The sequence below is a fragment of the Falco rusticolus genome, chromosome 12, assembly GCF_015220075.1.
Source record: "Falco rusticolus isolate bFalRus1 chromosome 12, bFalRus1.pri, whole genome shotgun sequence".
Taxonomy (NCBI): Eukaryota; Metazoa; Chordata; class Aves; order Falconiformes; family Falconidae; genus Falco; species Falco rusticolus.
Genome location: NC_051198.1, coordinates 24,983,053 through 25,008,178, shown reverse-complemented (window position 1 = coordinate 25,008,178; position 25,126 = coordinate 24,983,053). Strand labels below are relative to the sequence as shown.

The 25,126-nt window shown below is 41.8% G+C and overlaps 1 protein-coding gene across 1 annotated transcript in view; it reads right to left on the bottom strand.

Annotated features, from left to right (window-relative positions):
• Positions 1 to 25,126, bottom strand: part of TGFB2 (transforming growth factor beta 2) — a 65,558-nt gene that overhangs the window by 4,928 nt on the left and 35,504 nt on the right. Inside the window, exons 2-6 of the mRNA XM_037405576.1 lie at positions 18,330 to 18,493; positions 4,050 to 4,182; positions 3,821 to 3,931; positions 1,308 to 1,482; positions 582 to 735 (exon numbers count right to left, since the gene is read on the bottom strand). Coding sequence (XP_037261473.1) covers positions 582 to 735; positions 1,308 to 1,482; positions 3,821 to 3,931; positions 4,050 to 4,182; positions 18,330 to 18,493 — 737 coding nt within the window. The remainder of the gene's footprint in view (positions 1 to 581; positions 736 to 1,307; positions 1,483 to 3,820; positions 3,932 to 4,049; positions 4,183 to 18,329; positions 18,494 to 25,126) is intronic.

The window sequence follows — 25,126 nt, the reverse complement described above, 5'->3', positions numbered from 1 at the left end:
AATTCTTCAGCATCCCAGACACAAGGTTCCTCCTTCGCATATAAATTTTCAAAGTACGAGAATTAGTACATCTTTTGAAGTAAAAGAAGCGCATCTATCAGTACATTTTCATGAAATTCACCACGGCAGCATATCAGTAACAATGAAAAATGAAAAATGGCAGGTGATAATCAGGTGGTACAACTCAGCCGTTTCATTACTCTGATAGTGCCTCCCTCAGTCCCCTTGCTGACCCAACGCATCGCGCCATCTTCTACTCATGCTCTGTAATGAAAGGTACCTTCCCATGGAGCTTCGCAAAGCTACACCAAGTTCATGCAAAGAGCATTCAATCCACCTGAATGTCATATCAATGAACACATTAGAAAAACCAACAGCTCTGGGCCAATGCATTCCTACTGCTTCAACACTACTAGCTTGAGGCCACAAGCAACTCCCGCTATAAGGCCACATTTCATCATCCTTAGTTACTGAGATAACAAATACAAGCTCTGGGAGTTAGTGCCGATGTCAGTCCTAGAAACGTATTTCACCCTGCAGTTATAAAATAAGAGCTGAAAATTAGCAAAATCATTACTTACTCTGCTGTGCTGAGTATCTGAACTCCATAAATATGGGCAGGCTCCTGCACAGAAATTAGCATGATATCCTTTAGGTTCATGAATCCATTTCCAGCCAAGATCCCTCTTGAAGTCAATATAAAGTGGACGCAAACAGCAATTATCCTGCACGTTCCTGGGAAATAAAATACAGACAAACACATCGGTCATAAGAAAGGCAACACAGGGAATAAAAATAATCCGGTTGCTTGCTCTCTGAATGATGCTTTACAGGCAGGCAAATCCAAGTCCCAAAAATTTTACAAAAAAAATTACATTGACAGTAGTTTATACTGCACCTGAACTCAGATGCTTAAACATGGCAAGACTTGCTTATACAGAAAAAGCTAACGGTTTCCCTGAAGGGCTAGTATTTTTCTCCAGGTCCTACTGAGTGCCCTCTCTGAATAGGTGAGCACAGTGGAAGTGGTAATTTGGCTGTAATTATGGGGCTGATGGGTCTGGGAATCATCCCAGATGGAACTCGGCTTCTGCTTTCTAAGGCCACAATCTTCCTCATCTGCCACCGTCTCTGTGGGACTGGAGACTGCTGGGCAGATACTCTTTGCACACAGACCCTGTAGGTCTACAAATGAGGGTCCATGCTCTGTACAAATGCCAACTGTTAAGAAACAGGATAAGCAACTGCATTACACCTCACAGGCTGGTACTACTGCGTAAGTATACTGAATACGGATGCATAGTTACCTAAAACAATAGGCAGCATCTAGAGCACGCTTCTTCCGCCGACTGGGCTGTTGCGACTCAAGTCTGTAGGAGGGTAATAACATTAGCAGAAGATGTGGGGTCTTCCCACTGTATTTTTTCCTATTGGACTTTAAAGCTTTCACATCACCACTGGAATATGTGTAGTCATCAATACCTTTAAAAAATACATTTTGGTGATAAACATTGTGTTGCTTTTTCTTCACAAATTAAATAAACCATGTTTTTAAAAAAAATTCTCTCAGAAACTGGGCAATGATGGTGTCAGCTGAGCATGTTTACTGGGGAAGTGGGGGCAAATTTCAACCCAAGATCCCTACGAAATTCACAGTTCTCACGTTACATATTGTATTAGCCCTCCCACATTCACAGCCATTTAATGGCATTTCAGCACATTTACCAGAACTGTAGAAATAAGTAACAGAACAAGATTTCTTCAGTCACTGCATCTGCCTTGCTTAGTTTCAAATGCCCCAAGCAGTGATGCTTTTGTCATTTCACTTAGGGTAGCATTCCCATCTTGTAACAGCTACGTACCTTTTAAAACCTTGTAACACCATTAAAGCTATCCTGGATACTTCACCTGCATTTCCCACTGCTTACCTCTATGCCATTAGTTTTCTCTATCACATTTACCTCTTTCTAATGCTTGTAAATTCTGTCTCCCGTTGCCAGTTTATTTAGATCTGCTGTTTTTTTCCCAGAAAGTCACTTATTCTACCCCTTCTTTTGTATAGGCACGGCAAGGACATTGATCAAAATATTTCTTCTTGAAGTGGCAGTCCATGACCTCACACTTTGTATTTTCCCTTGAAACACTACCTGCCTTGCTAACTTCTTATCATGGCAATAGCAGAAGCAAGAGACTCAAGGTATTAGCCTTTCCTAGGAGTCCAAACAGCTCATGTTATGCCTGTTGTTAATACCTTTTTGAAAATTAACCTCCTGAACCAGGTAATATTATCTAAAGAGGAAAAGGTAACACTTTTCTTTTTGCAGCATTTGCAATTACAGCAACCAAATATCATACTAATGATTTTTTAAATACACACAATGGCTTTATTCATATGTACAGCACATGTATTTACTCAGAGAAAAAATTCCAACACAGTGAAACAATGGTTAGAAAAACTTAATACTTGACAAGGAATATAGCCAAATCCTTGGAAAGCAAATGAAGCAAACCATGATATACTTTAATAAATGAGAAAAGAATTTGGGTTGGTTCTAATACAGCCATAGTTTTATATGTACTGATAGATGATAACTATAGCACAGTCAATTAAATAGCATTTCCCTTTTTGAAATTGAAATTGTAATGGCTTAGAAACACAAGGGAGCTTATGTGACCTTCACGTATTTACTCTATGTTACCTTGTCTGCTGTCCATAAGAAGCACCTACATCCATAACTACACATTGTTGTTTGTTTCTTAATGCTCACTCAATGCAATTTTTAAGTTTTTACCAAGCTGTCAGCATTAAAAATACCTTGTGTAACTAATATACAAATACATTACAAAAAAATTCTATGTGCCAATCTAGATATATAGAGATAATCAGTGTTAACTAATGCAGTTCTGTTGATTTCACCTAAGAATCAGACCTCCACTGCTGGAAGTAGAAGCACACAGACAGATACACCATTGCTGTTTCTTCAACCCGCAACGTATTGGCAGTAGAACACTGTAGGACATTTATACAAGTCTGGCACCTGTTGTGCAGTTCTTCACAAAGCAACCAATGCCATTGCTCAGAGTAATTTAAAATATTACTAATATGACCAGAAAAAAGGGGCGGGGTGGTGGAGGGTAGCTGGAGATATTTAGTGTGCCTGCAGAGCTGGAAGTACACCTGCAGGTACTTACAAAGACTGGAACCCTCTACACTCTGTGAGGACAAAGGAAGGTGCTTCTGTAAGCAAAGAAGCTGTTGCCCTACCTATACTTTGGAAATTTGCCACAATAAGTATTGTTTGACACTCATAAAACACGCCATGCTCACACATGTACCTATTGCAAGCTGTTTACATGCGTGCCAAACACCATCCTAATTCTACCTTCCGGCAGTAGCCTTCTCTACTAAGCCTGAACCATTAACAGTGCTAGGATGGACAGCAGTCAAAGGGTTTATTTTGAAAATATTCAGCAAGTTTTCTCATGACTATCGAACAGTGGATGGTCTACTGTGCACAGTCTTCCCTACGTCCAAAACGGTGTATCTATCTAGTGAGCATGCAGACACTTCAGGACATCAAAGCTGCATGCATGGAATGAGATGGCTTATTCATGCCATCTGGTTTTAGAATAGTTCAGCTGATACAGTTTTACCCTTGTGCCTTCAACACCATTTCCTATCAGCTGAGAATTAAGATTCTCAAATGAGCACGTTTTCAGTCAGCTGAATGCCATTTAGAGAGGCAGTAATGGCTCTTTATTTCCCTTCTCAATCAGTAAGTACCACAACATTTTAAAAGATTTTTTTTCATTTCATTACCTGCAAATCTTGCTTCAAGCTCCTCACTTTTATTTGGGATTATGTAATTATTGGATGGCACGAAGGTGCAGCATGGACAATGTAAGCTTATCTTAAATCCAAGGTTCCTATCTGCAAAACATAAAAGTAAGTGGAGTTGGTTTTTACATATTGAATGACCCTGAAATACTGCTGAGTTAATGGAGGAGTAGTTGGGGCAGGAGTGAAGGCAAAGAGCACTTGTTGTCACCTCTGTGATGGAGCCACTCATGTACAGCCTCAGTGACATCAAAAGACAACCATTCTCCTTCAGCTCGTGTTTTAACTACTTTGCTGTCGATGTAGCGCTGTCCTGGTGATGATAATTCTTTAGATTTTAGAACCTGCAATAAATGACAAATACGATTGCCTACAGGTTAACATTTACCTGTTTTTTTATTAAAATGGGCCACCAACATTATAAATAGCACAAGAAACTATTACAGCTCAAATCTCTATGTAGCAGATGTACATTCAGGCACATTTTCAGAAAGAATTTTCTTAGGGTGTGTGGGGAGAGGAAGGTGATATAGAAACACCCTAATGAAAACAGCTTACACTTCCAAGCAAAACAAGCCATCACATACTCCTTCCTAAGAGAAATCACACAGAAAAACTGCCCTGAAAACTTGTCCTGCAACACAAGTGGTCAAGAGATCATAGTAACTGGAACATCAAAGGAGGTTACTTTACCTTCTTCAGTAATACACCGGTTAGAGCATAGTAACGGATGCTAAAGTAAAGCCTGTACAATGTAGTCTGTACACTGAAGATATTATATTGCCCCCCACAAACTAATCTGTATGGTATTGCCTTATCCATGCTTCCAGCCCTCCCTCTGACTTCAGGTACTAGTCATACATTAAACAGAAAAAAAGTTATTGTCCATACAGGTAACCTGGGGGCGTGCAGAGGCAGCCTGGTGTGAATGGTGGCCACACATGGATTTGTGCAACAGGTAATGCTGCTTCCATCCAAACTCTGATGCCAGCTGTATTTGGATTTGTGTCAAAAGTTTCAGCAAAGCTTGCCACTGAGCGTGCAATAAAAAAATACCTGTACAAAAGAAATGCAGCCCCTCCCTTTGAAGACAGAGCACTGCATGCCTAGAATTTCAGGAGCCCACAGTCTTCCTCCTATCTAAACAATTCAGCCAGTGCCTTCCCACATACATACAGAGCCTGCTATTAATTACCTTAACTCTAGCAGGATGAAATCAACTGGACTTTTGGCTACTAACAAGTTTCTGGTTTCCTGGTTATTACCCTGTTGATAGTTTTGTGATGCAGGAAGCTGGAATGCCATGCAACATTAAGTCAACTCCAAGCAAGATACCACACGATAACATCACTTCGTAAATTCTGGCAAGCCAGCTGCGCAACCTCATATATTGTTTTGGGTTCTTCCTCTTTTTAACCACCCAAGTCCACCTCCAAATGAAAAACTGACAATGTCTCATTGTTTCCTCCTATTTTCTCAGCCCACACCAACCTGACATCTAGCAAACGCTGCTGGAATAAAATAATGGTGAAACTGCATAATACATGTAAAGAAAAATATTTCAAAAGAGGTGTGAAATTATGTCATCATGATAAAATTAGGCTTTCTATAATTAAACAGAAAAGCAGGCTTGAAAAGGCCAGAATCTGCACTACGTGTAGAATTTCCCTCTTTATTTCAAGGGAGTGCTGGACCTCTCAAAGGCCAGCAGTGCAGTTCCCACAGTAACATTTGCCTTATGAGAAGAACAGCACCATGACAAGCTCTTTGCCTTCTTTCTGATCAACACATTTAGCAACAAGACACGAGGTGTTGGTTCAAGTCCAGAAAATTGCTAAGTGCCCCTAGTAGGCGATGCCGAGTTCTCCAGTAGAAGCTGAGGTCACTGAAACATTGAACATTGGGACTCCTTTTTATGAGGCAACCTTCAAAGTGTTTGAACAACTGTTTACAGAGAGTCTGGCAGCAGCAAGGGGACTACCATTGCTCTGAAGTGCCAGAGGGATGAGAGAATCAGTAATCAATGCTGGGAAAGTCCCAGAGAAGTACAAATATAACTTTGCCTTCCCTTTGGTCTTTATCAGGTCAACTCAAGTGTTTCTGAGGATGTAATGCAGCTGTCATTCTGCAAAGATGTGCTGGGGCGGGGGGTGTGTGTGTGTGAGGCAAATGGGACAGAAGAACTTGGCTCATTTCTCTTCCTTTCTGCACAGTCATATCTTTCCAAAGACTCCAGAAACTGCATACCTCAGTTTTGGCAGAGATGTAAGGATCTAAAAGTAAGTAATGTGCCAAAAGCAATCTCCTGATGTTAACTATAATTGGTCTTAGATACGTTCTGAAGACTCAGCTGTGCCTTGGTATCCAAAATAAGATGTCTTTATCCCAATCCCATTGCTACCAAAAGACAAAGCCGAGGGCTGGCAGTGTGCATCCGGCACAAAATGCATTCGTAAAAGTACAAGAAACCATCACTGCACATATCCGATGGTACAGAGAACAACCATCCTCAACAATGAACTGAAGGACAAGAAAAGCGTTTGCAGGCTTCAAAATCACAGGACACTGTGGGACAGGATGGGCACTGTGGATTAAGAGAGCTAGACATTATCCATACTACGCTATCTATGATACCTGAAAGCAAGGCTCCTCTCCATGTTGTTTATGCTGCATGTCCAGTAAGAAAATTATAAAGAATGAACCAAAAAGCCACAAACTAAATATGGCATAATTTCCACAATTGACATTATGGGCTAAACAGGCACTAGACGTTCTTAAACAAAGGGCTGTTAAGTGTGATGAGTGCCATACTTAGTAAAATTAGCACACCTGGCTTCAGTCTCCCTCTCCTGGCCTGACTGTAAGTATCTTTATAGCGTTAAGGTGATGTATGATCTTAACAACCTGATTGCTTGTAGGTAAGAATTATCTTCCAGACTCAACATTTCCATTTTTTTCTTCTTTTTCTTTCACATTGTTGCAAGTGAGCAAAGTTAATGGATGATAAAATCCTAGGCTGGATCCTCAGACTCTTTTCTCCCACAATATAACCTGATGAAGGACTCTTTGCTTCCTTTCCCACACTGCATTTTATGCTTCCATCTGCACCGAAGCATTGCACTCTACATGAAATGGCCTATTTGTAGGCATCTATTAGAATTTTTCACACCTACAAAATGTTCTTCATATAAGCCTTCTAGGAATTATTACAGAGAATAAGCAATTTATGTTTTCTCTGCCATTTTACCTCTTTGGTTTGCCTCTTTGTACTCTGCACTACATTTCTGGTCTTGCCTTCCCTATCAGCAACACACATTTTTCTTCCAATACACCCTCCAGCCTATATTCCCATTGAAAAACTTCCCTTCTGCTATTTCCCATACCTTCTTCCTACTAGATCAACCAGTTTAGTTGCAAAAAAGTTCCATGCCTTGCAGCTTTTGTGCTTGAAAGCTTGTCTACGTCTTCCAACTATACTGATCCGTCTTAGAAGAGGTATTACCTTTACCTATAAACATTGCTTTGCCTTGCCTATAACCACAGCCTTACCTTTATGCTTACCCATCGCAACCACATCAAACACTGTTCCCAGAAATGTTGCTGCACAACTTGTATCTGCAGGAGCTAAATGAAGGTCTAACAAGTAGGCCTGTGTGCAAAAGTTTGCAGTGCACTGAAAATATTAATAGAAGACAAGGCGGGGTGGGGTGGGGGGTGGCGGGAAACCCAAAACAAACACAGGAGAGAAGGAAGACTGAGTTAAACTTCCCCTTTAATCTTTTCTCATTTCCTTCTGGCATCATGTCCAAACACTCCCTCTTTAAGAGGCAGAAAGAGTTTGGTATGTCTGTGGGTCATGATGTGGATGGGTAGGGATTTTGGGGTGGGGGCAGTACTGTGTACCACCACCTGCATGTATAGATGACAGGTTCAATCACTTGCATAAAGAGGAGACAGAGTTTCCACACACACAACCTCACCTGCCTCACTTACAAGCAACAAACTTAAACACCCGCGTGCACAAGTAGCTGATGATGCACGGCTTCACGGGTGCAGGTGCAAGGGTGCACACCTTCTCACACACACACACACAAGCGAAAAAAAATCAACAAACTCAAAATTCAGGTTGTGCAAATCTTCTGCAGCTTCTGAACATGGGGATGTTCTTCCAGGTATATCTGTTTCTTTGGCCTCACTTTCAACAGAGTGATAAAGCAATACTGCCTTTTCTAATAAAGAATTATGCAGGGAACATATGCATATGATCACATTATGTGGGGATGAGCTGAATAGGTAGAAGTGTTACCAAAAGGTTATCCAGCATACTTCTAGCCTAGTATGCAGAGTAATTTTCATTCAGTAGCAATGCTTTAAATTAAGAACAATTTGGTTTGTTCTACCTTATTTTTGTATGAGATTCTCCCCTTTCACAGGAAATCAAATAGCCAAAATTCTTGTTAATTTCTTCTTGATAAAGTATCTTGCACACTTAAGCCCTGCCTTCTAGTTATCTTTTTCTAAGGCCTCTGCTAACCTTTCCCCTCTCATCAATTTTTTTCCTATTCTGATCCTTCTCAAAAACACCTGGGGAAAAATTATTTTAGAAATACACATGACTGACCTCTAGATATTACATACATGCAGCTACTGTCAGCAGATCAAGGCAAAACAAATGTGAACATACGAATAATGCAGTTAAATCGCAGGAAAGGGCTCATGAAGCAGCCAGATGCAAACAAAGCATTGCTCGTGCTTGTACAGCTACACATGTTTAGGAAGCCCAGTTGGGGATCTCAGTGATGACAGCACTCACATGCCACCCTCATCAGGCCTGCCAGATTTCTGGTATTTTATAAATGCTGTTGAAATCTACTCTTCATTGGTTCCGCAAAGGCATTCTGCTCAGTCTTCACAGGCAGACCCTCTGCGCGGCTGCTAGGGATGTGTCTGCGCTCCTCCTCATCCCTTAGAGGAAGCTGGATCATGATGCTATCTTGGAAGCATATCCCAAATCACCATGACCAGGGTGTTCAGTGGTGGAAAGCTTTAGTTTTGTCACAAACTGCTTTTAGAAGAATGACAAGTGAGTTTCCATAAAATACTGATCTCTATAAATTACTTCTGCCACCTGCTATGCTTACTTTTCACACCAGCTGGAGAGAATTATCTGATACATTTTTTTTTTAAATTTAAGTATCAAGTAGCTGAAATCTTAATTAAAATACTGGAGGATGATACTGTTTATTTATGGGCACACACTAATACCCTCAAGTAACCATCACACAGTTCTGAGTATAAAAATAAGGGCAAGGATTGCCTTAGTCTGTATTTATAAACTGTAAAGTACACTGAGAACACTGTTACCATTCATCATAACAAACAAAGCAGAATGTTTGCAAAATCATCAGAAATATGGCTTCTTTTAAAAATGGGGCATATCAGAGGCTGATGTAAGCAGAGCAGCAGCATTTGGTGTCAGTGTAATTATACTGATTATAAAACAAAACCAAAAATACTCCAAAACACAAGACTCTGTTAATAGAAATTTAATTATTTTGCTCAGATTTTCCTTTGCCTACTCCCATTCTGATATATACAGGCAGCTAAAGCTGCGGATAACCCAATGAACACATTAGTGGATGTATTCTATACAATAACCACTGAGAGGAAATGCCAGAACAGCCCATCTTCATGACTCATTATGCACTCAAAAGGAAAAAAAAACGACAGAAAGACACACTGGTTCTTTCAAACTAGAGCTCCAGAACAGCAACTTGTTTAGTTTATTTCAGATTTGATGGTCTGGCCAATAACTACTTTTAGTCTTCTATAGTTACCACAATCAAATGCAGAAGGATAGGAAAATTAAGTATAATTTACAGTGAAATAGCTTTGGCTAATAAATTCATCACCTCCCCAGCAAGCAAACAAACAAAAAACTGAATGTGGTTCAGCAGTGACAATACACAGGCTGATGCATCAATGACATACATCTGCTGCCGCCAAGAAAACCCTAAGACACACATCAAAGGCCAAGCTTTAGCAATAACAGGGGCATTTTACAGCTGGGTTTGAGAATTATGGTCACCAACTGTTATGAAATATTTTTGATGACTTACGGTTTCTTAAAACAAGTTGATGAATTTTCAAAATGTAGTAAGATCATACGGCCACTTCAAAATACCTACTCTGCCTGCTTGCATTGCCCTGGAACTTGGGATGGTCACTGCTGACAGCCAGCATGACTTCTGCAATCACTGAATAGCAGTAAACATGGCATTATCTTGTAAAAACCTGCTATTAATCTGTTTTTCCTCTCCTTTCATTCTGCACTGCCTGATCTCCTCTCTCCAGATGCTGTTGGCTCCCTGATAATTTCCTTCCTTCCCTTCTCTTCTCTCTCACTTCAGACTCCTGCGATGTTCTTGTGTATTACATCTTGGCAGGCTCACTAATCTTCCTCTTACTTATCAGTCATTATCCATGGTTTCCATTGGTACTTCAAGGGCCTTTTAAAATAATGGAAATAACCTGACATGTACTTGTGAGCTCAAAGTAAATAGGTCCAAACAATGAGATCCAGTGGTAAATGATGTGCTAATGCCGGTTAACATCAGAGCAGAGATAAATTCAGCTATGCACAACGTCATGGCTGGAAACTGCCATTTAGAATAACCTCTTCTGAACCAGAAGAAACCTGTAGGGGACTCCAGCCTAACCCTCTGCAGAAGAATAACCAGATTCCCAAGGGCTGCACATGCAGCCGCTTGTGTTTTCCAAATTCTTAAGTACTATTCACCCTACTGAAAGATTCACTCGCTGCCTGCTTCCAGATTTCAAAGGTCTCCTCAGACAGCTCTCAGGAACTTCATCCAGCCCTTTCTGAAGCTTAAAGTTAAAAAATGACCGTGCTAATTCTCAATCCTTTCTCACTGCCCAGTTGAGTTTGAGGTCTTTGATCCTATCTTGGACACAAGCATAAGCAAACATTTAATTATGTTGCAAACCTCTCTAGTTTCTTACTCATTATACATATGTTGTAAAGTGCAAAGCCTCCGTATAGTACCTTTTGCCAGATAATTGGGAATCTCCTACTTATCAAAATTTTAGCTACTTATCACCACTAGTGCAGGAGACTGACTCTGTATTTTTTCAAAAATTCTCTGTGCGAATTTTCAAGCTTTTCTTGTAACTGCTTCTGCAAAACAGCAATTCAGCGCCATCAGCGCTATGGAGTAAAAAGGGCTTTACAGCCCCCCTGCTTATCAATGGAAGCTTTTCCATTACTTGTAAAGGTCTCTGAATCAGGCTCAAACTGAAGGCAGAATCTTCAGAGACTAGTATATGAGATGGAGAGTTCCTGCCAAAATACAAAGGTATGGAGTACTTGACAAAGTTTAAAAAAAACCCCATAGCTCAGATCCATCTGCTCAGAACTTGCCAGACACGTTCTTCATGCAAACTTGCAAATAAAAAGAACATATTGCATGCATAACCCAACCCCTTTTATATCTGGATGTGCTACAGCTGCAGTAGGATTCTCTTACAGTGTTGGCTGCTACTCACTTAAAGGTAAAAGAAGGTGAAGTGTGAGGGGGGCAAAGAGATGAGCAGCTCAAACAGGTCAAAAAGGGAGGGGAAGTCAAGTGTGTAATGGAATCACTGTGACTAACTCACTGCATCTCCCTGTGGTGAGGGGATGAGCTCTGGGAAGAGAATGGATCCTGAGAAAGGATTTCCTCTCCATTTGTTCCCCAAGCAGGGTCTTCCTCCTGCCACTGAAGATACATGTGCAGTGTAAGCTGGGGATACAGCCCTGAAGCCATTCAGTCTGACTTACGTTTAAGCAGGCAGGAAGACTTTGCATTGTATAAGCAATAAACAAGAACGGAGGGTTTGGGGTCCTCCTCCTGGAAGATTCTGAAATACTGACTGCAATTTCCTGCTGTTTAGGAGAATTTAAGATAGCTCCAAAGAAAGATTTTACATAAAATGAGGCAAAACAAAAAAATCCTGTAAACTTATCTAGCATTTAGCTTTAACTTGCCAGAGGCACATTATGTTTTATTAAAATATCAACAAAGAGGAGCCAAAGTCAACAAAAACAGAGTGGGTTCTTCTAGCCATATCCCCTAGATCCTGCAGAGTAGTCCTGTATTCATCTCCTCTTTACAGACAGATCTCCCAAGCCCTTCCTCTTCCTCGGTCCTGTCCCTAACAGCCATATCTCATGTTCACATGCATTGTACTGCAACGTGTTGTCATGCAACTTTCTTTGCTATCTGAATTTTTTGACTTACTGCTTCTTCGAAATGCTGTCTTCTTCTGCAAGGCACTCCTCTTTCTTCCTTTCCTCTTGCCAGCATTGTTTTCCGTAAGTCATGATTCTCTTGTGGTTTTCTCTTCCCACCACCTACAGGCTTCCACCCAAACCACCTTCTGTCCTCCTCCATTTTCTTCCATCATCTATTCTTTATACAGGCTTCTCCCTGAAAAAGCTTCACGTTGTTTCCTACATGTTCTCAAAACAGCAATACTCCCTTCCCCTCATCCAACGGGCTTCCTAGTGCGAGGCCAGCAAGCCAACCCGATACTCCTCAGCCCAGTAGCTACCACGCTGCAGTGCTTGCTTGAAACGTGCCCATGTCCCAGTGTAATGTGGGCTTGGCTACCCCACCAGACTGCAGCCCAAAAAGCAGGAACCCAAACCTAGTGCCTGGTTTCTGACCCATGTCCTGCATTCCTACAATCCCTATAACAAGAGCCTCAACAAATCTGTTAGCTCAGTGCCCCACATTTCTACACACAGCAGTGTTGAGCTGGGAGTACACACTGGCTCCTGCCAGTAGCGAACAGGGATATTATATACTTCTTCAAGTCGTCTTCAATAACTGCTCTGTTCCTGGCAAGAGGTGGCTGCATCTGAGACAAGCTCTCAAATCTCAGTGAATATGACACAGCGATAAATACTTCCCTTCACCCACACTCTCAGATTATTTGCCAAAGGTACTCTATACATCGTCTCCAGCATATGCACTTTTTTTAGTAAGGCATACAATATTTTGACACCCCCCCCCCAAAAAAAAAAAAAAAAAAAAAAAAAAGAATTCTGGAACAAGAAAGCAGCAATCCGACGAAAATATACTGCAAATTAACTTCCTCTGGTTGTGAGCTGTGAGCTGTTGCTGGGGGGGAACTGGGGGGAGGAGGTTGGTAGCGTAGAAAGTTATTAAGAGTAGAAAGTTATTAGGTCCACACTTTATACCAAGTTTGGCACTTCAAAGAGACCACTGTGCATTTACTGTTTAACATAACCTTGTAACCTTTCAGATCGCGAGAGTCTGGTTTCAGGATAGCAATACGTGAATTGTAAGATCCAAATATACTACTTCAGATGTGGGTCACAGCAATGGCAGTCAATTAAAATCAAATGCCCCAGGTGATATCTGTAATACAGACATCCTGTGCCAGCTCACAGCCACAAATCCTACTTCCTGGTATTTTCTTCCATGGCATTAGAGACGGCACTTTTTGGCAAGAAAAGAGAGCAAGGTCCCTCTGCTCCTGATTATACGGAGATCAGTCTGGAGTAGCTCTGCTGCAGTCAGTGTAAATTGCCTCAGATTTGCACCACAGAGATTTGGCCCAAATCTATAGTAGCTTGCTCTAAATGTATTCCCTAACTGAAAAACAAGACAAAACACTGTCTGAATTGAAAGTATTTGAACAACTGACTGTGTTTTAAATTTAAATCTGACTCATAATGGGGTAATATGTTCCACAACATCTTCCTCCTCTACCTCCAAGCGGGTAGAGAGGCCCTTAAAGAAATGGGGATTACCACTGCCTGGACGGCAGACAGTTCTTCCTAGACCCTGAGCAAGCTTCACAGAAGCCCTCGGCATGGCCTGGGCCCTCCCCAACATGGAAAGACCAAAGGTCTGCTCCTGCTTCCTTCAAATTCTTCACCACAGTCTGATGTCCCCCCTAAGGCTTTAACCTGGTGCCGTTCATTTGCTCCAACCCTGAGCTCTCCTACATCCTGTGGTATGGGTCCTCCCCATCCACAGCCTCTCAGGTACCCCCACCCACAGCAGCCTTGGAGAACGATGATGATAAAACCCAGTGCTGCGGCTGCATTTTTTGTGATGCTTTATGATGTGTTAACAAAACATGGCACTGCTTCCATAGGAAGTAATTATCAGTTGTTATTGTTTGGCCGTCTGTACATAATAAAAATACCTTAAAAACAATACCACAACACTCTCTGAATGACAGCTTTTCACCCTGTGAGGGTTTCCATGCATCCAGCTTTGCAGTGATGCCTATTTATATTTTGGAATGCTTATTCATAAAAGACAAGGGTTTTTTTGAAGGGTGCAGGGACTTTATTCATAAATACAGAAGCACCTTAATAAAAGAAAGATGTGATGAAGTCTTCAAAGCAGGCAAGAAAACTGATGAACAAAGACATTCCCATAACAACTGAGCTTTATCTGATCAAATTCCAATAAAGCCTGCATTTGGCATAAATCTTTAAAAACATAGCAAGGGCCACTGGACGATGCTAAAACTTGTTTATTTAATATTATTCCTCCTCCTTCCCCCAAAAGTAGTTTATCCTCTTAATATTTTCTGAAAACTTGGTGCACGTTGAGAAGCGCATTGAGTGAACGTGGTGCAGTGGAAGGATGACAGAAATGCGGGAGAGCACTTGACACATCTGAGGCCACTTCCTTCCCTCCAGCTTCCCACTCTTCAATGTGCTGATGATCAGTAGCACCACCAGCAGATTAAACTCTCCCTTTCGGGCAGAAGAAACAACAGAAAAGATAGTGCCTTTAAAGAATTTAATTCTCTGTAACTTCACTTAAGCAGAGCCAAGAAGAGACAAAAGCTTTTATACCAGCCTTATGAAAGAAACGTCATTCCTAGCTCTGTGAGTTCTATTATTTTCCACCCTAAGACTACTTAATATGTGCACTGCGCTTCCCATCTGCACAGGAACACACAGATGTGGTTGCCTAATCCTTAAATACCAAGATAAGTACTCTGGGTGAAAACAGACATTAAAGAAACTGTTTCTGCTCTTGTGGATTACCACTTGCCCACTGGCTTCGTGGATGCATCCAGGACACCTCCATGAGAATTAATCTTAAGGACCCACTGCCCATAGAATCCTGGGGCGTAGCAAACCTGGCAAACAGATCCACAACTACTCGCTCCCAGCATAAATACAATGGGGTGCTCTCTGCTCCAAACCTGCCTCTGAGGTGGAAACAGGGTCCTGTTGCTGCTGCACTGAGGGCTGGGAGCGAGGGGCCATGGCCCTGGCTCACCACACCAAGAGGTCCCAGACTGCCTTCCCAGAGTCAGTGCAAACAAGGGCTGCAGGAAAACACAAAGTCCTTTTCTGATGTGGTTTGGAAAAGGCAGCCAAGTATAGCCCAAGGAAAGCTTAGCTGGAAAGGTGCAGTCTTGCATTTCTTTTTTCATTGTAAGGGGTAGATCTGTAAGGTCAGAGGACCACACAAAGAAAGAATCAGGAGGAGAAACAAAATATTTATATTCTGCTTGCTTATTTTTTCCATTTACCCTGCACATCTGCCTCTAGCTGTTCCTAAAACAGTCCTTCAGAGTAATATTGTCTCTTCTGCACCAGTGGTATATACATCACTACTAAATTGCCACCGGAATAAATCAGAAAGTGCTTGGAGAGCAGTTAGGAGACTTCCATGTGTTCAGGGATGGCCACTTTCACAGTGAATCACCACAAGAGAGCTCTGAGTCTCTCCAGAGGACTTCTGCTCCTCTCTTCCTGCTTGACTGAGGAAGATGAGGGGACATGGGAACAACCATTCCCTGAAACTGCAGGTATGAGAGGAATTTCAAAAACCCTTATCAAGAAGATCTCAACAAAGAAAAAGACTAGGCAACCCAACACTTGGTGAGAGGAAAAAAACCCCAAACAACCTAATTATTAAATGTTGCTTATGCAAGATGAAAAACCACATTGTTCCTTCTGGGTACAACAGCCCTGGCAAGCCCAGCACACATCTCACAAGACAGGAAGCAGTGTTTATGCATGGACATGGAGCGGTGCCTGCACATGCCAACTCCTCTGCAAGGCTCACTCTCCATGCGTGGCTTTTCATGCTGGAAGCAAAGATACCCGAGTAAGTCTTCAGCCCTTACAGAATGTACTTGTCTCTCCCACTTCCACTAAAATGAGCATCTTCCTCATTCTCCTCTTTTACCACCCGTGTTTGTACTTTCCTCCACTGCTAGACACTCCTATCTGCACTATCAATATATTATTACACAGCCCTGAAACTCCTCTAGCATCACTGTTGCACCAATGCCTCCTACCCATCCTTCCTCACTGTCAGCATCTTAGATCTTCTTTCTAATCTCTAAAATTCATATACTAAGTTCTAGGATGCTTTCTATAGCACTGTTCTATCTACGTCACAGAATCAGAGAACATCTCCAGTTGGAAGGGACCCCTCAGGATCATGGGTCCCTCCCCTTCAATTTCTCCTTGCTTTTGCTTTTCCTGTTAAACACTGCCTGCTAACTCCAGGCGTTGTGATGGACATCAGATGCAGCAGTATTTAGGTACTCTGATGCTCTCACAGTAGAGCTGGCAAGGAACCTGTGCAGTTCAGACTGGCCATCACAGAGCTGTAACACCTCCCTGACAAGGTCTTGGGAAGAGCTGCATACAAGATTGCAAGAAATAAATATGACCAAAGGGGCAAGAAAACAACCAGCTTAAGGCAGCTACAGGAACTTGTAAGTAAGCAAAGCAGAGAGAGGAACTAACAGGCAGCTCTTATCATTTTAACAGGTGCTCTGCAAGGGAAATGCTCCCAAGACAGCCTGTCACTCCACAGGCAAAGGAGCAAAGTAACACACCTAAACCATGCCTGGCACAAACACTCAGAGCTTGCTGCCTTTGGCTTGCCTGTTACATGCTGGAGAAAAGACCGAATCCTACAATAACCTGCACTGATTGCTCACCTAACACTTCTCTCGGTATGCCTCACCCAGCCTAAAAAAAGCCCAACCTACCATACTCACCAGCTATATATTTATCTAAAGGACCCAAGTACCTGCCCTGGATGCAGGTGTCAGTCCTTTCCATGGGTAAAGGCTTGCCAGAGTCAGGCTCTCTCAAATAAGCTCCAGCTGTTTCTCATCACAAGGCAAAATCCCAGCCAAGCAAAGGCCCTTTCTTCCATACCTCCACTGAACCCTTTGTGTCCCACGTTCCTCAAATGCAGAAAGGCAATGAACTGAGCTCAGGCAACCGCAGCTGTACTCCTTTCAGGTGACTAACAGCTCTCAAAAGTAGAACAACAGAAAGCCCAGAGATGCCATCAACTCCTTTTAAGATGTCTGAACAGTGAGGTCAAGCCAGAACATACAATCGTTTCAACAGGCTGGTGTAGCAGCATCACAGGGACTTATTGTGTAATTCTGTTTGATGACTATTACATGTAATTGACACCAGTGACTCTCGTTAGAATGTTCCTAACTTGCTCTTTTAACTAATGAGACGTTATTTACTCAACTTTTCAGCCAGCCTGTCCTTGGGAAGGAAGGCAGTCAGATCACAGTCATGAAGTCAAGTGTCCAGTAACCACCTGTGGACCTGAACCACATTCAACTGGGAATCAGGCTTCTCCTACTTGAGCATGTGACCTCAAATTGCCCCCGTCTCCGCTCCAGGTTTGGCTTGCACTTGACCAGACCAGGCAGCAGGAGGTGAATATTGAAAGTAAGGGAGAAGACTAATTCGAATTTGTACCCCACTGGATTTGAACTGAATTCTACAGCGCTGCAAACCCAGGACAGTGCTCTGGCATAGCTATTGAGGGCAGCAACATCCGAATCAGTGAGGGGCTCAATGCACTTTTACAATGCACTTTTAAAATGCACTTTTACATCAATCTTACCAACACTTAGGAGTGAGGGAGTTAAGGGGTCATTTTCTTCCTCACTCCTCGATCCCTGAATTGTCCACTCCCTTGCCTCAATCCTTGGGCTACTATACAGAAGCCAGGTCTGAAACTACAAAGCTTTGAAACTCAATTATTAACTTTGCCATTTCTGCGAGGAATGGTTAGCAGGCTTCTGCTGAACATAGGCCAGGACAGGAATTTGACTTCTGCGTAAATGACAGTCCAGACCAGGTGCTGGGAGACAGAGATCCTGGGGATGACTTGGTAGGGGATAGAACAGACGTCAAATATTATATGCTGAAACTCTGGAGTCCTGAGGCACAATTGCTAGAAAAAGTTTGCACATCTCAGCTTCATGTGATTTTTCAATAAAGTTCCTTTCTATGAAAGGCATGGGAAATAAGAGGCTGCTTTGAAAAGATGGGACTCAACCGCTTCTCCTCGTGATTTGTTCCACTAGATACGTACAAGGTGGGTTTGCTGCAGAGAGACAGGGAGCTGACGCGCATGAGGTACCACCATACCTGGTACAGCTCTATCCGCTGCTCCGAGACCCGCGCCTTCGAGTTCTGCAGGCGGAAGACCCTGAACTCAGCCTTCACCAAGTTGGAGGCATTCTTCTCCATTGCTGAGACATCAAATCTGACGATTCGGAAATAAAGGCTGTAATAGCTCGGCGGGATGGCATCTGCAAGAAGGCAGTGTGATTTTATTATTTTTTTTTAATCATAAAACACATTGTTCTGTCAAACAGTGTAATACAAGACAGCCTCAGTAAGGGAAATATCTGTAGCATGATTCAGTTTCCAATGGCCAATTTAATATTATTAACAATTTAATAAAAAAACCAAAAAACCAACCTGCTCCACATGTGTTTGATTATGGGAATACCATATTAACAGAGATTAACAACTATTTCCAGCTCTATTTCAGGTCATGCATTTAAACCTCTCCTCTTTCAACATACTGGTGGAAAATCCCAGATACTTATAAAAGGGGAAAGAATCATAGTAGTTGGTATCTGGCAAATGCCTTCAGACATGCACGGAGTTCACAGGGATCTGCTAAGATGACAGGTAACAGCAGCTCATCAACCTGCGCATCTCTGAAGTCCGCTTCCCCTAGAATATAGAGCATCTAGCCAGCTTCAGGTTTAGTTGTGCATTTAGTTATTAAAGGATTCCACCAGAACAATATTTTCATTCCGATTATAGTGGCACGGGCAGGAAGAGAAGAAGAAAAGGAGGGAAAAGACAAGTGGATAGTAGACATTATAAATGGAATTACATGAATTTTGACCACTTGGAAGCTGTGAAAGCCATAAACATGACCACCCCTCGCTATATAACGGGGGAAAGCAAGAAAACCAGGAAAATGGACTCAAGCCATTAAAGATTAAACATGTTAAACGTATCAGTTGAGGTTTCAGAAGTGTGTGTTCCTCCTTGTGAGCCAGAGACCCCCGCGCAAGGCTGAGCACCTCCACATTCCCCCAGGCCCTGCCGCCTGCCCTGCTGCCCCTGCTGCCCTTGCTGCCCCTGCTGCTCCACCAACGCAGCCACACTCCCGGGGGATTCCAAACAACTCGAAGGCCCTGATAAAAATCTCTGTTCAAACCAAAGGAAAAACTTCCTTTTCTCTTACAGTGGGAAACTGAAGTGGGTTAAGAGAAAAAAGAAAGAGGACCATTGCATTGTGTGTGTGTGTATTTTCAGCTGAGAAAGCAAAGCTTGCTGGCTTCCTCAGGACCTCGCCAGCAGGAAGATGTCAGGTAATTATCACAAAACATGAAGTTTTCCCACTAGTCACGTAGCTCAGGATTCAGCACACAGTGGCAGGAGATGACAATCTCAACATTAGGGAGGTGAGCAGTTCAGCACCCATGGAAGATCCAGGCCTTGCCCAAAATCCCTTGCCCCAAAATCACTGCCTCCCTCGGCTATCCAGGCCATTAATCCAGGCATCTATCAATCAAATAAAGTACCTTCTTCTGGAAGATATCTAATTCTTAATGGATACAATACACACAAGTTATCATTTCTGTGTAAAGAAATGGTAGAACGCAAGTCCAGTACATTTACCTTCGTTTCTAACTACTAATGATTAAAGGTAGTTGGAAGAAATCCTTAATAATATTTATTCATATCAATAAGACATATTAAAGACTTTCTTCCAAATATTTAATATTTGGCTGCTATTACCAGAACTTTTGAGCAATGCAGCAGCTCCTGGCTACACAAGGGAACACCACTCACAGCTAAATATTTAATAACCAGTTTGTTGTAGCTTTTTGAATAATTCCAAGTTCAAACTGCCTACAAAATAAATAGCAAATACAAGTCACACAAGGAATAAAGCAAATTTATTCTGTCTTCACAAAATTCAGAAACACGCTTCCTCTACATAATTGAGCCAAAACCTCTTCTTCAAATGATCAGAGGTAAAAATTCCTAAAAGTAATCCTTGCTGTGAGAAAATTTTGATTATAAAGAAATAATCTTGGCCTCAACTGTAGATGCATTATAAGTGAGAGATGACAAGTTTGCAAAATACTTTAAAAAAATCCTCTGAAAGAGTACTTCCCAAAGCAGACCCTCAGTATGGTCAAATGGGTAAGAGGTATAAATATGAACAGGAAGCCCCAGGCTTCCTGATGATCCCATTTAAATAAAGAAACGAAAAAAAAGGTTTTCAAATTTTCACACCTGCAGTGCTCAAAAATAAACTCCAGGACATCATGATCAGTATTCTTGCCTGTCAGCCTTACTGACAGAAAACTGCTACAATCTTACAGTGGGAAGAACTCAAAGGAAAAAAAAGGATGCAAATTACCCCGGCGTGATAAATGCTGTTGTTTTGCAAAAGCCATGGGGCTGGTGTCTCAAAATACCAACTAAAAGTCTTCTGAGAAAAGCTTAACTTTATGCACTGATGATCTTAATTACAATACATTTTGCAAATTCTTATAAAAGCTACTCAGTTCAGAGATTATATCCTCATCTAAGAGAGAAATAATCTCTTCAATTTACTTTTCTGCTATAGGAAACTCTGACGCTACTACTTGTTCTTCAGCCAAACCTAATCCTACTAGGAATATAATTTGGCATAATAATATGTATATATAAGATTGATGCTTCCAGATGAGTTGTAACTTGTCCTTCCCTGTCATTTATTTGAGGCATCAACCTACCAATTCATTCCCTCTGGACAAGCCAAACTAGCAGCCAGCCACTTGCCCTGGCACAGACGAACCCTGTCCAACTTGACTTTACTTCAGATTGAAAAGTCCTATTTAACTCTCAGCCTTATTTATATTTGGCTTCTAACTTATTTCTAGAACTTTCTTGTGCTATATTTGCAGCCTTTTTTTCACTTTCTATGTTTTAGAAACTGTATAATACAAATCTGTGAATATGTATCTGAACGGATTTTCCTGATCCATTTCTGCCTTTACATTTTTTTCTCTTTCATATATAAAGAAGATAGAGAAGGAATATTCTTTCAGTGTGCATGTTTTTGTGTTTGCATATGTGCATTCGTATACACAGTGAACGAGTATTTACCTTCCACTGGAAGGCAGGCATGGGACACCCACCATGAATAAGAATGAATTCTTGTCTTACAGGAGTTTCATCTCTCCTACAAGATTGTTTGATACCTTGCAAAAACCCACATAAGAAATTTGATTTCTTTATTCCATCATTTACAATGGTATCCATGGGAAGTCAATTCAGGAAAAGGCATTATTCAAGGATAACTGAAAAAAATGTGGGTTTTTTTACCAGCTGGAACCCTTCCTCTGAAAAAGAATGGCTGACTGCAGAATTGGGGTTTACATGAAAATTAATCAACATTAAGACTGAGAATTGAGACTTGCAACTTTTTTAAGGGAATGGAAAGAACCCTATGGAGTCTACAAAGTTTTGAATTAGCCTTTAAGTGATCACAGATGCTGCAATTTATCTCTCTTTGTGACTCCACCTTAACCTGACAGTTGTATCAATGCAGACTCAGTTGGATACCTCTGGACTCCCCTCTGGTTTTGGCCCAATGGCTCCAGTAGACGCCAGGATGACTCTGACCAAGTTAGTGTGCAAACACAGTTACCCTGCTACAGACTAGACTCCTTAAGTATTCTTTGAACCATTATCATTAATGAGTAGAATTAAATCAATATGTTTCCTGTAGCTAGGAAAACACAGATTTCTTTTGTTTTGGAGAAAGGGAATAGTAAATGCAATGAAAGATTCCATTTTTATCATCTTTAAATTATTCATTAATTCAACCCTCAAAAAACTGAAGACTTCCAGCTGTAATAATCGCAATCACAATCAACACAGCACAGTTGAGACTAGAGTTATAAAAAACAGTTGGAGAAGGTGCAAGCAGCATCCCTCCTTCTCCCTCTAGCCTGCTGAACATCGAGCATCGTAAGTTTAGCTTTTTTACTCTTTTTTTCTTCCTCCTCCACCCCCCACTCCCCAAACAAGCTGAAACGTCATTAGCTGCTTTACACAGAACAGTCCAAACTGCCAGGTTAAATTGCGTTCTGCTATGTGAGTGTTTTAAGTGCATAAGGACATTGTGGTTTCTGTGCGTCTTACTGATGTTGTCCAACATCCAGCATCCTCTAAGCTCCTGTGCCAGCAACTAGGACAGAAAGCAGCCCTGCTCTGACAGAGCAGAAAAGCACTGAATAGGAGGGGTGCAGGAGACCTATCCCAAAATACTCAAGTCTGAAGTATTGCTCCAGGCTGGAGCATCATCAACAGGACAGACTGAACACATCCTCTAACTGACCATCCAGGACAGCACACAGACCCCCAGGCATTGCTGCTGGGAGATGAGTGAGATGGAGTCAAGCTCCCTTAAAACAGAAGTGCAAATGGAAGGAGTTTGTTTCATGCTGGAGATGTTCCCCAAATCAGGAATCTCCTGCATAAAAGGATGACATTTTGGCCTTCCACAGTTCTGTTTGATGAACTAAGCCCTGCATTTTCACAGATTTCCTCACAAGTACTGCGTGTACTGACATTTCAGGAGAAACAAAACACTGTTTGACACAGCTATTCTGTGTTGGGCTTTCGTTCTGGCGAAGAAAAGACCTAAGTTCAATTGCATCCAAACGAGACTTTTTTTCCCCTCTGAATTTTCATTTCTGCTATTGAAACCAAAAAAAAAAAATCAATTATATGTGCAGCCCAAGTTAGGAAATGTAAACAACTTTTCTTTTCTCATTGGAAGAGGCCAGACAGGCCGACTTCACACATACACCCACACTGGAAAGGCTGAGAGCTTCAAACTAATCCTTCCATCAAGGGCTTGTAATAAATGCTCCAAAGATTTATTTTTACTCCCTTTTGTGTTTATTAAACTTTGGAGGGTTTCTTTTCCTTTTTCTTTTCTTTCTGGTGCTTTGCCCATTCTTTATTACGGCAGCTACAAAACATGGAGTGCCCTTTTCTTCTCGCCCTCTTTTTTTTTTTTTTTTTTTTTTCCCTCCTCATCTTTCTAACTGCAGTACATGAATGACCATGTAGTAGGCTTTGAAGCAGCACATGCAAATATTTATATGAGTAGCTTGATTGTTATTAAATGCAGTTGTTATGATTCCCATGCTCTGGCAAACTTCCCTAACCCCTCTAACTATTAGGACCGTTTAGGCTGTTTAGATTTCAGCTCACTGATAGCAAATCCTAAGGTGTTTTTTTTTTGTAACAAGCAACATAATGTGACCTTGTCTCTCCCCCGTGTGAATTTTACTCTCTGCTCAACATACAGGTCCCTGCCACAAGCCAGGTCCGGCTTCCTTTAAGGACATCCAGCCATGGTAAGTGAAGTAGCATGCGCAAGACTGCTGGAAGGATGGGCAGTTTGTCAGCTGTACCGGCACATCTTTCCAGCAGGATCCCGTCCTTCCTGTCAGGCACACTCAGGTCACAAATCCTCTCCTCTTTTCCAGGGGAAGTCTCTCCAAGAAATTAGAAACTTGTTTAATGCATCTGGGCTCCCAAAGCCCACGGATAATTACTCTGCTCACCCCTCCTGACCCTGACGTGACTGCTGAATCCTGCTGGAAACTGCCTCTCTGCAATGAAAGGGGATATATAAATACAGTGAACCAAATTATGGAGGCCTACAGGTTATATTTGGGAACTGGGATTGGCCCTCAGAGGTAAATCAGTTGTACATCAGCTTTCCATTAGCTCTGAAACTTTATCCTGCTGTGACATTAAGTTATGAGCACATCCATTAGCTAATCAGTGCTCTTGGACAGAAACACTTGTGCTGCTCTCCACTCCGACATTCGCTTCCAGCCTCTTGCAACAAGCTTTCAGAGTCAGATGGTACAAAAGCAGTGTAGGAAACTTACTCCAATATTCCAGTTTTTACCTACAAAGCTGCCAATGAGCAAGTACCTTTATTTGTCATAAACCATTTGCTATTGAGGAGGGAAAGGGCACTGAAAGTCACAAAAAAACCTGCCAGGAACACATGACGGATAAGGTTTCCAGCTGAGGCCCAACGACTCTGGAGCAGCTCTTCTAGCAGAACAGGGTATGTGTGCACCTAGAGCGCAATGTGAGACACAATGTCTGCTATTGCACCTATTTCTGGTGAAGAACCCATGCTATGGTGAAGAACCAGCAGCTACGGATCTTCCACTGAATGATCCCTAGATACATAATTTATTCATGGCAAAGGGGCACGCATGGTTCTCAATTCCACATTTCCTGATAACTTCAGTCTTGCTATTTACTGCATGTGGATATGCCGACACTTAACAAGACAGACAGACAGGCATACATAGAGGAAAAAAGCTTTCTTCATCAGCAAGAAAACAGATTGGGGATCCAATTGCTGGATGACCCTTGAGCATTACAACAACTGAAGACTGAAACCTGAATGCACTTCCCTCTTTTACCCCCAATACTGACCCCTGGACCTCTCCCTGCACGCACACAGGGAAGCCTCCGTACAGCTTCACTTAGCCAGTGGATTTTAGAGTGAGGCAATTCCTCTTGTAGAAAAAACAAAGAACCAAAACCTCACTCCTACACGGACTCCTGCTGCAGCTCTTTAAACATGACTTCCTTTCAGCAGTTACACTAACAGAAGCAAACCCTAAAGATATATTCTTATTTCAGGGATTCCTTCTTATATTAGTTAACTTTTTTCTCTCTTCGTGAGCTTCTGATATGTAGCAGGGAATCCATCCATATATGTAATTATTATGCCATAAAATGGCCACAAAGACTCAAGAAATGTCAGTAAAGACACTTAGCAGTGCTCACGTAGCACAAATGCATCCTTTAGTTTT